This window comes from Ceratotherium simum, chromosome 3 (assembly GCF_057802395.1).
Source record: "Ceratotherium simum simum isolate JZ-2026a chromosome 3, ASM5780239v1, whole genome shotgun sequence".
Taxonomy (NCBI): Eukaryota; Metazoa; Chordata; class Mammalia; order Perissodactyla; family Rhinocerotidae; genus Ceratotherium; species Ceratotherium simum.
Genome location: NC_141902.1, coordinates 91543454 through 91559484, shown reverse-complemented (window position 1 = coordinate 91559484; position 16031 = coordinate 91543454). Strand labels below are relative to the sequence as shown.

The 16031-nt window shown below is 47.5% G+C and overlaps 1 protein-coding gene across 4 annotated transcripts in view; it reads left to right on the top strand.

Annotated features, from left to right (window-relative positions):
• NTRK3 (neurotrophic receptor tyrosine kinase 3) overlaps positions 1–16031 on the top strand; it is a 367961-nt gene that overhangs the window by 96521 nt on the left and 255409 nt on the right. For all 4 annotated transcript variants that reach the window (XM_014788632.2, XM_087428913.1, XM_087428912.1 and 1 more), the window contains exon 4: positions 9665–9733. In XM_014788632.2, coding sequence (XP_014644118.1) covers positions 9665–9733 — 69 coding nt within the window. The remainder of the gene's footprint in view (positions 1–9664; positions 9734–16031) is intronic.

The following is a 16031-nucleotide window of genomic DNA, read 5'->3' as shown; positions in this document are numbered from 1 at the left end:
TGGCAATCTGTGCCCAAGTCTGGTCTCCCATGTGTCCAGCCATGGTCCTTCTCCACCCCCTCAGCACGTGGCAAGTCCTGGCCACTCTTTTCCTTCCTGCCCTGAGCTTCTCCAGCCTGAGAGGACACCGGCAGCTCCTCAGTGATGTGGCAGTGTACTTGGGGACAACTGGAGAGATTCCTTTCCATACAACAAGCTCTGTGACTGCTGGATTCTGGGAAAGATTGGCCCCTGGGGAAAGGACACCTGACTTGGCTTTGGAGAACTTGTAGTCATATTTCTCCACCCGTTGACTGTTCCTCTCGACTGAGGACCTCAGTCAGTGCCTCAATGCCTGGCCTTCCCAGATGGTCTAGTGCGGCCTTGTCCAATATGGTAGCCTTGACCACCCATGGCTAGTGAGCACTTGAAATGTGGCCAGACCAAATTGAGATGTGCTGTGAGTGTAAAATACAGCTGAATTTCAAAGACACAGTACCCCCCCCCCCACAAAAAAAATATGAAATGTCTCATTAGTATTTTTTTTTATTGATCACATGTTGAATTGATGATATTTTGGGTTAAGTAAAATATATTAATACAACCAATTTCACCTCTTTCTTTTCACTTTTTAAAATGTGACTTTTAGATAGTGTATGTGGCTTGCATTATATTTCTATTGGCGAGTGGATTGGCACTCCAGGGGTTGGCACATATTTTCTGTAAAGGGCCATGTACTAAATATTTTAGGCTTTGTAGGCAATTTGATCTCTGTTGTAACCACTCAACACTGATGCTCTAATACAAAATTGACTTGTATTAGTTTGCTGCTGTAACAAATTACCATAAACTTTGTGGCTTAAAAGCACAAATTTATTCTTATACTCTATATGTCAGAATTCCAACATGGGTCTCACTGGTCTAAAATCAAAGTGCCGGCAGGGCTGTGTCCCCTCCTGGAAGCTCTAGGGGTGAATCCATTTCCTTGCCTTTTCCAACTCCTAGAGGTTATGCACATTCCTTGGCTTGTGGCTCCTTCCTCCATCTTCAAGGCCAGCACATTACATCTCTCTGTCCTTCCTTCCTTAGTCACATCTCTCTCTGCCTTCCTCTTCCACTTTTAAGGACCCTTTTGATTACACTGGGGCCACAGAGTAATAAAGGATAATTTCCCATCTCAAGGTCCATTCTCTTAATCATATCTGCAAAGTCCCTTTCACCATGGAAGTTGACATATTCACAGATTCCAGGGACTAGGACGTGGACATCTTTGGAGGACTCTTATTCCATCTAGAACATGGCCATAGACAACAGGCAAATGAATGGGCATGGCTGCGTTCCAATGAAACTCTATTTACAAAAACAGACTGCTGGGCTGCTGGCCATCGCTTGCTGACCCCTGCATCCAATGGTTAGCGATTCTGCACCCGATTCCAATGTGTGGATTTTTTCCCCACACCACCAAGCAATTCTCAGACCCTAGCTGGGTGTCCTACAAGTCAATTCAATTTTGACACTGTCTACCCAGAGACAGCGTCTGATCCCACAGATTAAGGGCTCGGTCCCACAAGACTGCTCCCCTACCCGACACACACACTATTTAGATGCTAATTGAAAGTCCAGATTGTCACCTGTGCTACTGACCAACTGGCTATAAATCAGAGGTTCCCAGGACCCCTCCTTGGGTCCAAATCCAAGGAAACAGATTCTCCCCTAGAGCTACCTTGGATTGGATTAATTTTCTAGAATGGCTCACAGGACTCTGGAAACTCGTTTACTCACTAGATTACCGATTTATTATAAAGGATATTAAAGGATATGAATCAACAGCCAGGTGAAGAGACACATAGAGCAAGGAGCTGAACAGAGGAGCTTCTGTCCTCGTGGAGTTTGAGGCCTGGCTCAGTGGCACATGGAAGAGTGCTGGTTCACCAACCTGGAAGCTCTCCAAGTACTTTCTTTTTGTTTTTTTCTGGAGGCTTCATGATGTAGAAGTGGTTGATTAAATCATTGGCCCTTGGTGATTGATTCAACGTCCAGCCCCTCTCCCTTTCCTGGAGATCGGGGGTGGGGCTGCGATCCCTGGCAACCAGCCCCCTCATCTTTAAGGGGTTTCCAAAAGTCACCTCATTCTCTGAAGCAGTTTCAGGCACTGAGGACAAGAGACCAAATATTATAACAAAAGACGCTCCCATTGCTCTTAGGGCTCAGGAAATTCCAAGGGTTTTGAGGGCTGGGAGCCAGGAATTGTGGACGAAGACCAAATATGTATTTCTTATCACAACCATCATTTCTCTAAGTATGTTCTGTGGGATGGTGATATTCATGCTAGACACTCCATGAAGAAGGTTCTGTGGTCCAGAAATTTGAGAGATTCTGTAGACCAGATCCTTCTCTTAGTAAAGGCTCTGAGAAGTTCTGCAGTGAATAAGCCCGTTTAATTTTGTGTAGGACCACATTTTTCAAGCAACATGAGTTTTTTGTCCTTGTAATACCCGTAACATTCTGCAGACCTTGGATTCCCGGGAACATGCTCTGGGAAGCCCTGGTCTAGCCCAGCACAGGGCCTCGTAGAAGAGCCACCTCCAGTCTCCTGATGGAAGGTCGAGACACCAGTCACGTCACTTGAGATTTGATTAGAGAAAGCATTTTGACTTCGTTAAAGTTCATTAAATGAGCCATCCAGTGTAATTTAGCTGAATAAAAATGGCTCAAATGGCTTTAACCCCCACTCCCTTTTACAGCAATTTAATTGAGGGAAAAGCAAATATATCAATGATGTAGAAAAATATTTCTTGGCCTTCCCGAGGAGCATTGGGCGGCAGCACCTGCTTCCTTGTCACAGGCACTGGAGCTTGAGGGTTTGGTTCGTGGGGCCTCCTTGGTGGCTGGCAGCAGGACTCGGTGACGAGACTGTATGGTGCTTCCTTCCCTCCCACCAGTTCAGTCCCAGGAGGTTGGCGGCAGCCCCCTTAACTGCTCCTCATGGTGGGCCACAGCCATCTCTGGTGTGGGGCTGACTGTGCCCAGAAATCTCAAGGTCAAGACTGATGAGGTGTGAGTTCCCTGGCTTCTGGAGAAGTGGGCGGTGGACTGTCAGCCTCATCCTTCTCCCACGGTTTGTTACTTTCCAGCAAACTCTATGTGGGGTTGGTGCTGCATCAGGGAATTCCCCTTTCTTGACCTTTCCTCCAGATTCTTCAGCAATTTCAAAAGAGGCCTGGTATGGTGTGGCAGGAGGAGGGAGCTGGCTATCTCTAAGAAGACCAAGGAGGTGTTTCTCTTATGGGGAAAATTAGAAAAGGACAGACAGATAGCTGAGGGAGTGTTGGACCTTCAGGAAGGAAGAATTGCACTTTCAAAATGCTGCCTTGGTGGATGAAAGAAATAAGATTTACATCATGATTATTGCAGCCAGCAAGCCACAGCTCTGGGAGCCTGTGAGATCAGGAGGGGTTGGATCTTTGTTGTTTTCTGGTTAATGGTGCTTGTTGTGCTGAGCCCATAAGGTGCTCAGAAGAGTGCTTTTTGCAAACAGCAGGATGAATCCTCTAGGAGAAGTCGGTGACCGCGGCATTCATCTTTGGAAGGCAAGCTGAACACACCCCTGGTTCTCTATTTTCTCTTTCAACAATCTTTTGTCGGAGGACACTGGCGGATGCCCAGGGGGAGCTGACCCACTAGACAGATACCAGATTGGATCTTAGTGGTTGGAACCTGATTGGGAAGCTAGTTCCCTAGGATGAGCAGGCATAGACAGAATGGAGGGGGCGGTGACTGAAAATCACGACTAGAGGCTTTTCAGGATCTCAGCTGGGCTGCCAACTTGGCTGTCAGGACTTTGGGGCAAATGTGGGGCTGAGGACAGGTGTATTAGTTTGCTTGAGCTGCTGTAACAAAATACCAGAGGACTGGGTGGCTTAAACAACAGAAATTTATTTTCTTACAGTTCTGGAGGCTAGAAGTCCAAGATCAAGATATCGGCAGGGTTGGTTCCTTCTGGGGCCTCTATCCCTGGCTCGTAGATGGCCGTCTTCTCCCTGTGTCCTCACATGGTCTTCCTCTGTGTGTGTCTGTGTCCTAATCTCTTCTCATAAGAACACCAGTCATACTGGATTAGCGCGCATCCCGATGGTCTCATTTAATCTTAATTACCTCTTTGAAGGCTCTAATCTCCAAATAAAGTCACATTCTGAGGTCCTGGGGGTTACGACTTCAAGCGTTGAATTTGGTGGGAACACAGTTCAGTACATAATAATAGAAGAGAAAACCAAAGTGAGAGGGACTGAGGAGACGCAGAGGCAGAGTGACCATCCAGGAGCTGAAGTGGGAGCAGAGCAGACCCTAATGAAGGGTCTGCGGTGCTGACATGAGCAAGTGGGGATGCCAGGCTCAACAGTGCAGGGGAGGGGTGCTTTGGTTTAATCGCACAGGGATGGCAGGGCACCTGCTACCAACAGTCCCTTACATACTTGAGTCCCAAGACATAACCTGCCCCCTGAGCCTGCCTGTACCAGTAGAAGAGGAGGCGCTTCTGACTGTCTACCCCACCCTTAATTCAGGAGATCCATGAAGCCTTCCATTTTCAGGGTCACTTTTTTTTCCCCCCTCCCCCAAAGCCCCAGTAGATAGTTGTATGTCGTAGTTGCACATCCTTCTAGTTGCTGTATGTGGGATGCAGCCTCAGCATGGCCGGAGAAGCAGTGTGTCGGTGCGCGCTCGGGATCTGAACCCGGGCCTCCAGAAGCGGAGCGCGTGCACTTAACCGCTAAGCCACGGGGCCGGCCCTTTCAGGGTCACTTTGTGGATGGGGCTTAGTGTCCCCTTCTCAACTCTCAGCCCCAAAGGATGTGGTGTGTTTGGGGCAACAAGAATTTATCTGGTTGGCTTCTCTTGGCAACAGGGTCCATCTTGTGTGACCCTCTTCTTGGACAGTAGGATTCCCAGCTTAGAGGGTGACATCCTCCCCAGTTGTGGGGATCCATCCTGCTGCAGTTGGGTGCCCCCTTTAGGACAGTTATGGGACTGCTTCCCATGCTGAGGTTTTTGCCTGGGAGGATCCCTGTTCACCACGGGGTTAACGCAGGAGGGGCCTCATCAGCCCCTTCTCTCCTCTGGGTCAGAGTTTGGCCATCTGTGTGTCTCACTCCCTGTTCCCAGAGCAGCCAGTAGCTGCATCATCATCGTTCATTACCCTAGGCCCCAGAGTCTGGGCTGTGCGAGAGCAATAGTGCAGGACAAAATTAATGACTTTGTTTGCTAGTCTCAGATGAGGGATAGAGGGGGCATTGTCACGGAGCTTGATTTTGAGAAAGTGTTTGATGCATTATCTTGTAAAATCTTGCTCACCAAATTAATTCCAATGGTCAGGTGGCTTGGAAGCTGGCCATTGACCCAAGCAAAAGTCAGAAACGGGTGGTAATGGATCTGTTAGGGACGAGGCTCCGGGAAGAGGCTGCTGCGGGGCCCAGAGGCAGGATGGTTCTTAATTAACTCTTGTGTGATGAGCAGGGTAACCAGCCCATCAATAACTGGTAACAGGAGAATATAGGTGAGGTAACAGCTGGAAGGAAAATCAGGGGCAGTGCGTTCTGAGCAGCTGGTAATTCTGTTAAAGCCCTGGGCCTCAGCTTCCCCATTCACTTTGCACCGTGAGTGTTTATGAGTGCCTGTGAGGGCAGGATGGCCTGAGGCATGCCCTGCTTGTCTTGTGGTGGGTGTGTGTTTGCCTTACTTGTTCTTTGTGTATATGTTTTGCTCTGGGGCTGGATCCTTCTATTGTGTGTCTATGGTAGGGTGCTGTTGCACAGGTTGTGTGCACTGCGCTCCTCCTGGGACCTGTGTAGCACAGTGTCGCTGTCTCTGGGAACACCCACTGCTGCGGGGCCCAGAGGCAGGGCCCAGAGTTGTGAGTGTGTGTACTGGGAGTTTACGTGTCTGTGTATTGGTTGCAAATGTTCCCGGGTATATCGCTTGTTGCCTGTTTTGGAGTCTTTTCGTTAAGGCTACTCAGAGCTGTTCAACTTTGGACAGCAACGTCTGAGCCCCAGGTTCCTCGTCTGTAGTGTGGAGATAATAGTATTACCCGCCTTGTATGGTTGCCGTAAGTATTAAATGAGATCATGAATGCAAAAGTGCTTAACACAGTACCCCATGCTCAGTAAGCTCTTGGTGAATGGCAGCTGTTGATGTGGTTGTGGTGCGGGGAGGCAGGGAGGTGTGAGAAGAGAAGAATAGCTGCGCTGTAGAAGGAGTGAGGGCAGCCTTTCCCTCCAACAAGAGGAGAAGGTGACCTGTGCCCCAGGAGTGCTGCAGTGCGCTCCCTCTGGTCAGAGAACTGGAGGAATCCCAGGGGCCCTTTCTCCTCCCATGGGGCTTGGTGGGTTGGGGAGGTGCGAGAAGGAGGTGAAGCCGAGACCCCCCCCCGGGGGGGAGCAGGAGTCCCTCCCCCTTCCGGGTGTCCCAGGCTCCTCCCCGCCCAACCTGTAATAAGCAGATAAAGCTATTTTCTTATTCTTTATTTGCCCGGAATGCCTGTTATTTTCTTTCCTTCAGAATCCAATTTTCTCTTGACATTTCTGCCTAATGTAGCAAAACATGACCTTTGTGAAAGGACGTTGCTGGCAGCCTGCTCCCCGCCTTGGGCTCCCCAAGAACTCCTGGCACACTCCTGGCTGCTCCTCCCTTGGAGACAGGCAGGGGTGCCCCTTCCTCTGGGACACTCCCACCTCCAGCTTCTCCCTCCGCGGCTGCATGTTTCCCACGGCTCGGTGGATCCGGGGCTTTGTTCAAGCTGGTGCTGGAGTGGGGTGGAGAGCTCAAGGCGGGCTGGGCCGGGTCTAACTTTTGCTGCTGTTGATGATGCTGTTGTGCATAGATAGCAAACCAGGAAAAGCAAAATGAAACAAAGACTCCTACCTGGATGAAGCAAATGCTCCCATTTACTGAAATGTCGTGAAGGTGAATGGCAATGGAGACTCACAGGGTGGTACCAAAACTTGTTGCCCTTGACCCTAAGTTCCGAGCTTCGGGTCTACTACCTAGTGTAAAGTCAGCGACTTGATGGGGGCATGCGTCTGATCCCCTGTTCCACCCTCCCAAGCAGAAGAGGGAACCCCATGGGGAGCTGTGCTCCATTGGTGTCCTCAAGCAGTCATCACACACTTCTGTCATCACCTCCTTCCTCTTGATCAGTCGGGGAATGGAGGAAATTTGTCAGAATACGACACACGGTGGTTAGGGTTTTGTGATCCTGAGTGTGCGGATGGGTTAAGGTCTATGACTTCCAGTGAGAGCCTGTGCTGTCACTCACACCAGTGCTCTACAGCCCTGCGGAGAGGACTGGGAGGGAGTGTGGGGATGTGGGGCAATCTTAGAGAGGGCTATGTGGGCTTAAGGACTCTGAAAGGAGACAGTGCTGGGTGCAGGGGAGGGAGCAGAGCAACAGATTTGGGGGTCACCTACCTGTGGTTCTCTTCCCTTCTCCACAGCCCCCTGCACCCTCAGAAGAGGGGCTGCCTCCCTAACACAGTCACAGGCTGTCACAAAAGATAGGGCTGCCTCAGATGAGAAGGGAAGCCCAGTCTTGTAGGTTGTCCTTGTGTTTGAGCATCTGTTCCTCTGATGAGCTGTGTACACTCTGTCACCTCCCCTAGCCTGAACTTCTCCAGGACCTCCAGACCCAGGCACCCAGCAGCCTATTTGGTTTCTCTCTTTGGATAGCTAACAGGGGTCTCAAACTTAGTATTTGCAAGGGGGAGGCTCTTGATCCTCACCTCCCCCTCACATGTGACCCTTTTTCAGCCTTCCTCTTCTCACTAAATGACATCTCCACTTGCCTGGTTGCTCAAGTCTCTTTCCCTCCCCTCCCAGATCCAATCCAATGGGAAGTTCAACACCTCGCTCGCATGACTCCATCTGCTTAATTATCTCTACTCTCTCTTCTCGCCTGGAATATTGCGGCAGCCTCCTAATTGGTCTGCCAGCTTCCAGTCTTGGCCTCCTATTTTTAAAAATGATAGCTAGATTATGCCACTTCCCTACATAAAACCATCTACTTCCTTCCCATTGCTCCTTAAAATAAAATCCAAACTCCTTACCATGGCCAGCAAGGTGGGAGTGGCCTGCCCCCCTCTCCTACTCACCGCAGACCCCTCTCCCCTGCTTCCTTCCTCACTGGCCTCCTTTGTGGCCCCCGGGCCCTCTCAGGTCTTTGCATTTGCTGCTTCCACTGCCTAGAAGAATCTTCCCTGGCATTGCTCGTCCTCAGTCTTCTCGTCTCTGCTCCGATGCTACCTTCTCAGGTGCACGCACTTCTCTAAGCACCTGTCCCTCCTGAAGTAGCCCTTTCGCTCTCCAACATCAGTTCCCTGCATCACTTTGTTTATACTCTTCCTTCTACTCATCACAAACTGCAAATCTATTGCTTATTCATTTGTAACTGGAATGTAAGTCCCAGAGGGACCTTACCAATCATCCACCCCCCCCATTCCACAGTGTCGCCTATATTTGGCTCTCAACAAGTATTTGTTGTAGAAGTCATCTAAATATAGGTGCACCTGTAAGCATGTGAGTGTGTGTAAATAAGAGTCTGCATTTGCATTTATTGCCTATGTGTTTAATAGACACAAATACACACATGCTTGTGTGTGTGTGGATAGATATTTACCTAAGTGGAATCCTTCCTGCCATCCGTTCTCCTCAGTAGATGAGTACATTGTTCCACGTCATTCTTGCAGTGTGGAACTGCTGCCTTTAACGGCTGTTATCACATCAAAAGTTGTTTGTTGAGCCTGGCAAAGTAATAACTGTGGGCGTGTTTCTTCTTTTATTCAGAAGACTAATGGCTACTCCTTTTCCCTGTACATCCTAATGAAAATAATTAAATAGCCATTAGGAGGAGAACAGAAGTGTGAACAAAAGGCTGATGACTTGATCATTGATGGGCATGTTTGCTGGGGGAGGGATCAGCTAAAAGGAATGTAGGTGACCTGCAGAGTTGTTTTGACCTGTGTGAATAAGAATGCTTGTTGGTAAAGGGTACATAGTCTCACTTATGCAGGATGAATAAGTCCAAGAGATCTACAGTACAGCAGAGTGCATAATTGACAATACTGCATTGTATACTTAAACATTTGTTAAGAGGGTATATCCTACGTTAAATGTTCTTATCACACACAAAAAAAAAGTAGGGAGAGAGAGGGAGGAAATTTTAGAGGTGATGGTTAAGTTTTTGGCACTGTTTATGGTGATGGTTTCACGGATATATACTTACCTTCAAACTCACCAAGATGGATATATTAAATATGCACAGGTTTTTGGATGTCAATTCTACCTCAATAATAAAGAAAGGATGCTTGTCGGCTTTTGTACCCTGAGAGCTCTCTGTCCTGTAGAAAGGGAGCTTCAGAAAGGCACCTGGAACTTTTGTTGTTCTGAGAAGCTATGGGAGAATGACCAAGAGAACTCTTGTTTTTTTTGATTTGTAAAACCTTGCCCTTTAAAAGGCCTCAGAATCTTCTCCAAACCTCATCTGTGGACTACTGGCAGACGTATGGATAGCAGAATGGAGCAAAGGAAAAGAAGAACAAAGCCAGGTTCCTGTGAAATGACCAAGCTTACTACCAAGAGCATTACTTATGCCAGATCTGCCCTTTAATTTCTCCTTTATTTGTCCGTCTTGCAGAAACCTGTCCAGTAACCGGCTCACCACACTGTCATGGCAGCTCTTCCAGACGCTAAGTCTTCGGGAATTGTAAGTTCGGTTTGAAGACCTTCCAAGTAGTGGAGTTGTGGTAGAGGTGGCGGGGAGAAGTGTCGGGCAGTGGGGCCCTCTGAGGCTGGGCGTACACTTGAAGGGGCTCCTTGGGTTGGATGACACGAGGTGTACCATGTTCAGTGAGAGCGGGCCACCTGTTGCTTGATTTCTGATGCTCTTTCTGGGCAAAATACATTTCAGAAGACAGGAATCTCATCTCTGGGCAGGACCTAGTTTTGTGATCTTTAGGTAATTAGTCATAATAGTATTGATATTTATAATAATAAAGAGTATTTATCAATTTATAATAACATTCATAACATTAACTTTGTAGATTATCAAGTGTGCTTTCATTTACATGCCCTTAGATTTATCATCACAAGCATCATGGGAGGTAGGTATTATTATTCCTCCCATATAAAATGTGTTTCTACATTTTAAGGTGAGGGTTCTGAGCCCCCAAAAGGCATGCAAGATGTAGCCAAGATTGCATTGTCAGGGACTGGCAGAGCCAAGACTTGAACCCAGGCCTCTGACTTCGGATTGCATGTCTTTTTCACCACTCTTGATCTCCTGTCAGCCTATTTGGCTTGAGTATGGGCATCCCTGGTGCCAAGGCCATATATTTATTCAATCTGCCTGTGGACTGCTTAGCTTTGCTGCATTCTGAGGCTGATCAATGTACCTCTACCCCAGCCAGCCATTTTGCACAAACACATGTTGGATGGGTAAGTGAAAATTTGTGACCACTGCTGGAAAAAAATAACTCATGTTGATGTGTGAGTCATCAGGGTCATCTCTGTGCATGAAGGACAGCATATTATGTTGAGGGAACAAATCAAGGAATAAATTGAAAAGGAATTGAGGCATGGATGAAGTTAGGGAGTCTGGCTTCCAGAGACGCTGCTCATGTGTTCCCATTACTTGGTGACTCAGATCCAAATTCACCGAATGCAGGTTGCTTTACTATCTTTATCAAGAGGCAATGACCTTGGATCCCTGCTCATGCCGTTGACCTTTCAGCTTGTTCTCCCTCCACCTGGGAAGACCTGAGTTCACAGATGAGTCAGAAGCTCACCTTTTCTGACCAACTGGGCAGGGAGGGGATATTTACATCCAGCATCCCAATAGCCTATCACCCCATGATGGCCTTGCATCTACTTATCCTCATAGGCCTAAATGCCCATTGGATGCTTCAAAAGGCCATTCCAGAGATGAGAGGTACAGAGAGTGTCTCTTGGACAGTGAAGGGGTGTTTAGGAAAATACTGCTGTGGGTTGCTTTCCTTTCTTAGGATTTTACCCCTGCCACCAGGCTACTCCTCTGGTATGGGCACAATAGACGTAATGATCAGAGTTCTTTAGTCACATATGGCTGAGATCTAAATGTGCACCAATAAAAACTCCTACTTGAGAGGCCGGCCTGGTGGCGCAAGTGGTTAAGTGCGTGCGCTGTGCTGTGGCGGCCCGGGGTTCGCCGTTTTGGATCCCGGGCGCGCACCGGCGCACCGCTTGGCAAGCCATGCTGTGGCGGCGTCCCATATAAAGTGGAGGAAGATGGGCATGGATGTTAGCCCAGGGCCAGTCTTCCTCAGCAAAAAAACAGGAGGATTGGTAGATGTTAGCCCTGTGCTTCCTCACAAAAAAAAAATAAATAAATAAACAAAAAAAAATAAAAACTCCTACCTGAGCTTGGAAAAAGGTAAACATATACTTATTTGTTTATAAGGCATTGAAAAACCAGACTATGTCACAGACATCTAAATGTCGGACTGTTACACTTGGTGCCTTGTATTCATTCCTGTCTTTGTAGATGGAAAAGACCTTAGACGTAAATTGACATGACAGCTGTGGTCAGCTAACACTGATTTCTGAGATTTACTCTGTGCCAGGCACTATGCCAAGCAATCTATAGAATTATGAACATTATTTAATTTAATCCTGATACTAATTCTATAAGGTAGGAATTATTACTACCACTTCACATTTGGGGACACTGAGGTACTTAGCAAGGTTAAGTATCCGATTTAAGGTCACCCATAAAATAAGTGGTAGCATATGGACTCAAGGTCATGACCACTATGCTCAGCTATCTCCCAACTTTTGCAATCTGTTTCCAATCCAAGGATCTGTTCTACGATAATTTTCGAAAAGTGCATGATTGCAGTTCTTCCTTTCATTGCCCTAGCACTGATCAGGGCCCTGACACAAAGGAGCTAATTATGGGCTCTCTTTCTTGGGAGTCTTGCATCTAGTTCTCCTGGAATGCCTACCGCTTCATCTGTGGGAGGCCAGGAACAGCATCTCTCCAGGGGACATCTGGGGTCTGCAGTTGGCTGAATTATTGAGAAAATGTTCAGTGCTCCTCCTAAAAAAAATCACTGGATATGAAATCAATGGTGTGCTTCCCTGGTGACCTGTTTCATGCAGTTTTAGAAACACTTGTTCCATGGATATATATTTAAAGAAAATGTCAGATTTCTCTCAGAGGATCATGGGATTCTGCATTCATCTTTGCCTGAGATCAATACATTGGTGAGCTATATGTGACTTATGGAGGAATGAAGACATTCCCTCTAGTGTGAGTCACTGTGTGAGAGCCACCATGTCCACAGAGTATTATATTTCTGTCATATTGTTAAATAAGAAAAAAATTATATTGGGAAATAAAGAAGCCCCCCTCTAAGGAGCAATCGCCCTGGTAGGGGTCTATTTTTTGAGGAGGAATTGAATGTTGAGAGTGGAAAATTTATCTTTTGGCTGGAGGGACGGCATGTTGGCTCTTAGCTGTGGCTATGATTAAAATCCAAACAATCCCAGTTCCTGGCAAATGGAAGAAGGGGTAGTATTTTCTTGTCCGACTTCCTGATTAGTCCACATGGCGCCATCTGCCACAAGCCATCTAAACTTTCAGGGTCTGCCCAACGGAGCCTGTGGGCTGGAGGGTGGGGATGGGTCGGGTATTTGCAGGAAGAAAGAATTTTGGCCCTGGAGGAGAGAGGCCAGAGGGACATGGCTCTGTGTGCTGTGGCAGCCAGAAGATCACAAAGCCAAAAGTGTGAGGCTTTGAGCAACCTTCTGCAGAACAGAAGGGGCAAACTAAGGTATTCAATGATTTGTTAGCTCATTTCATTCTGTCACTGAGGACCTCTGCCTACCCCAACCAGTTCCTCCCCCACTAGAGAATCCCTGACATAGGAACCGATGCTGTTGGGATTCCCTAATGGAAGGGCTATCTACGACTTTTCCAGTAGTAGAGAAGGAAAAGGAAGAGGTGTGTATTCAGCTCCTAATATGAACGAGGTCCTGTCTCATCCTTGGAACAATCCCATGAGGGAGGTATCATTATAACCAGTTTTACAAATGAGGGACTTGAGGCTTGGCCAAGTTGAACAACTGGTCCAAGATCACAGAGCTTGTAAATGGTAACTCTGGGAATTAGTATTATGATTATTAGCATTACCCCATCCAAGTCTGCTGTTTCAAAAGACCAATACTCTTTCCTAATACAGCTCAGCAAAACACCCCACATGCTTAGCGTCTCCTTCCAGAAACTACTCTCAAGATGGTGTCTCCCTGAGTGGAATCACAGGGGAAAAACACCCGAACAAGTTAGCATCTCAGAGCCCTTGTCATGTGCCAGAGCCTTCCTGTTCTCATTTCTCATTTACTTTTGTGAGTTGAAGGATATGGTCATGGCCGAGCACCGTAACATGAGGACCTGGACCTCACTAGTCCAAGTTGTGTTTCTCTTACTGAGAGAACCGGAAGCATCTTTCAAGACTTGTTTAGGAGTGGCCAGCACTATTCCAATGGCATGGTTTTGAACAAATTTGAGTTGGCATTTCACAGTGCTCTCAGAAGCTTCTGGTTATGGCAAGATGGTGTTTTTTCCTTACAGAGAAGATTGGAACTGTCTGTCCAGAAATCAGAGCAAGAATCAAAGAGATTGTCTTAGAGATAAAAATGAACTAGAAAGAAAGGAAGCTTGGATTCTGAATCCCGTGATACAATTTAGGCAAAGGCAAGAGGCACCAGAGGATATAAACCCACAGCACAGAAACCCTCCGTAAATACCCTAAGGGCCATTAGTGTATCTTGAACAGGCTTCTCTTAATACCCTGCACGCGCGGAGCAGACATGATTAAAATAGATCGGAATATTTCATTTTCTTAAAGCAAAGTCATAATTACCTCTAGTATAATTTGCACATTTTATAGACTTGGTAAAATATTAACTTGGTATTGGGATGGGTTTGGGCTGATCCTTGCACTTTCCTTCTCCCTATCCTGGCCATGACTACTTTCCACGGGTCTCAGAGAAGTCACTAAGCAATCATATTAATAATAGTGTTACTATAATAATAATTTCAGGCCTCTTTATAGGCCCTTTTAATTCACAAAGAACGTTAACATGTATTATCACTAATTCTCATAATAACTGGTGAAGAAAGAAGGTCGAGCACAATCACCCCCATTTCATGGAAGTTAAAACAGAGCCTTGGAAAATTAAATTATTTGCTGCATTAGTTTCCTCGGGCTGCCTAAACAAATTACCACAAATTTGGTGGCTTAAAACAACAGAAAATGATTCTTTCACTGTTCTGAAGGCCAGAAGTCGAAATCAAGCTGTCGATAGGGCCGCATTCCCTTCAAAGGCTCTAGGGAGGGACACTTCCTTGTCTTTTCCAGCTGCTGGTGGCACCTAGGGTTCCTTGGCTTGTGGCCACGTCACTGCAGTCTCTGCCTCCATCTTCCATGGCTGTCTTCCCTGTCTCTTTGACTTTGCTCTCTCCCTCCTTTATCTTGTAAGGACACCCAGTCGTTGGATTTGGGGCCCACCTAAATCCAGAAGGATCTCATCCCATGATCCTTAACTTGATTACACCTGCAAAAACTCTAATTCCAAATAAGGTCACATTCACAGTTACTTTTTGGGGGACACAATTCAACCTGCTATGTTTGCCCAAGGTGACACACCTGGTTCAACCCAGATCATTTGTTTCTGTACCTTCTCTACCATCAGACTTTTGTTCTCTTCAGGAGGCCTGTGCTGATCACTTTGCCCTTTGGGCATGCTTTCCTCTGCAACAGCAGATCTGGGGTCCTCCCTAGTTTTCCACTGTCTGGCCCCAGGACTACCACTGGCAGCACTGATGCTGTGGCAGGGAGAAGAAAACCGAAGTGATGACTGGAGGCGAGTCGGTGTTTTCTGAACACCCCGCCATGGCCTTGGCTGTGCAGCAAAGTGTCTGTTCACGTGCCTGGATGGGCCTGAGTTAATCTGTGGGAAGCCCCTAGGGCCCTATGATTAGGCCCGGGGCCATCTTGGGGCAAGGGCTGGGTGTTGGTAAGCTTTACCCTGAAGCAGCTGCTGCTGTATTACTCCTGGGGCCTCCTGCATTATTGATGGAGCAGGGAAAGCCTTGCTTTAGGCTCTGGAGTCTGCCCCTGAAGCCCTGGCCAAGGGGTCGTCTGCTAGAAACCTGATTTGATGGGAGAACGGACAGCATCAGTTAGACCCAGGGCTTGCCCTTCTTTGCTTCTGGCCCACCTCGCTGTTTGAATCCTTTCTTGTCAGGATATGAAGACAATGGTGGATTTGCCCAGGGTGCCACTGTTTTGAGACTCAAAATGTTTTCTGCTGTGAGTGTCTTGCTCTCTAGGAGGAAAGTCCAGAGGGATGGGGGAAAAACTCAAGGTTCTTTTGCAGTTTCCAGGAGACTCTGGGTTGGAGGAAAGGACCAGGTCTCATGGTGCATCCCTTCTGTTGGATCAGGTCCTGGAGGAAAAGGATGGAGGGAAACAAAAAAGCTGTTAAAGTGTGCTCCTGCCTGGTGGTGTCTTAGGCCTGTCCCAGATATCTCATCAAATTTTCCCACTCGCCTCGGGACGCTTTGACACTGTCTGCCTTTTGGGGGGCCCCTGAGATGTTGGGATACACGGCAGTGCAGGGCTCAGACAGGAGGCAGGACTGAGTAAAGTACCTGTGGCTTGAAGCAGCCCAGCCAAGCCCCTCACTTGTCTAGTCTTTTCCACCCAGGTGGATAATTTGTATTTTTACAACTACTTAATAATGAATGAGCACATCTTGTCAAGTGAGCAGCTGGGACAAACCAGGCTGGCCTGGTTCGGTTAGATTATATTCAAGCATCTGGACCCTCAGTATCATTCCAGCAAGGCTGCCAGGCTTCTCTTTGCAGCCCCTATAAGGTGAATCCAAACTCCTGCTCCACCTCCTCCCACCTCCCTTTGCCCCGCACACGCTGGGCAGCTAATTTGACCTTCTGCTCTTCC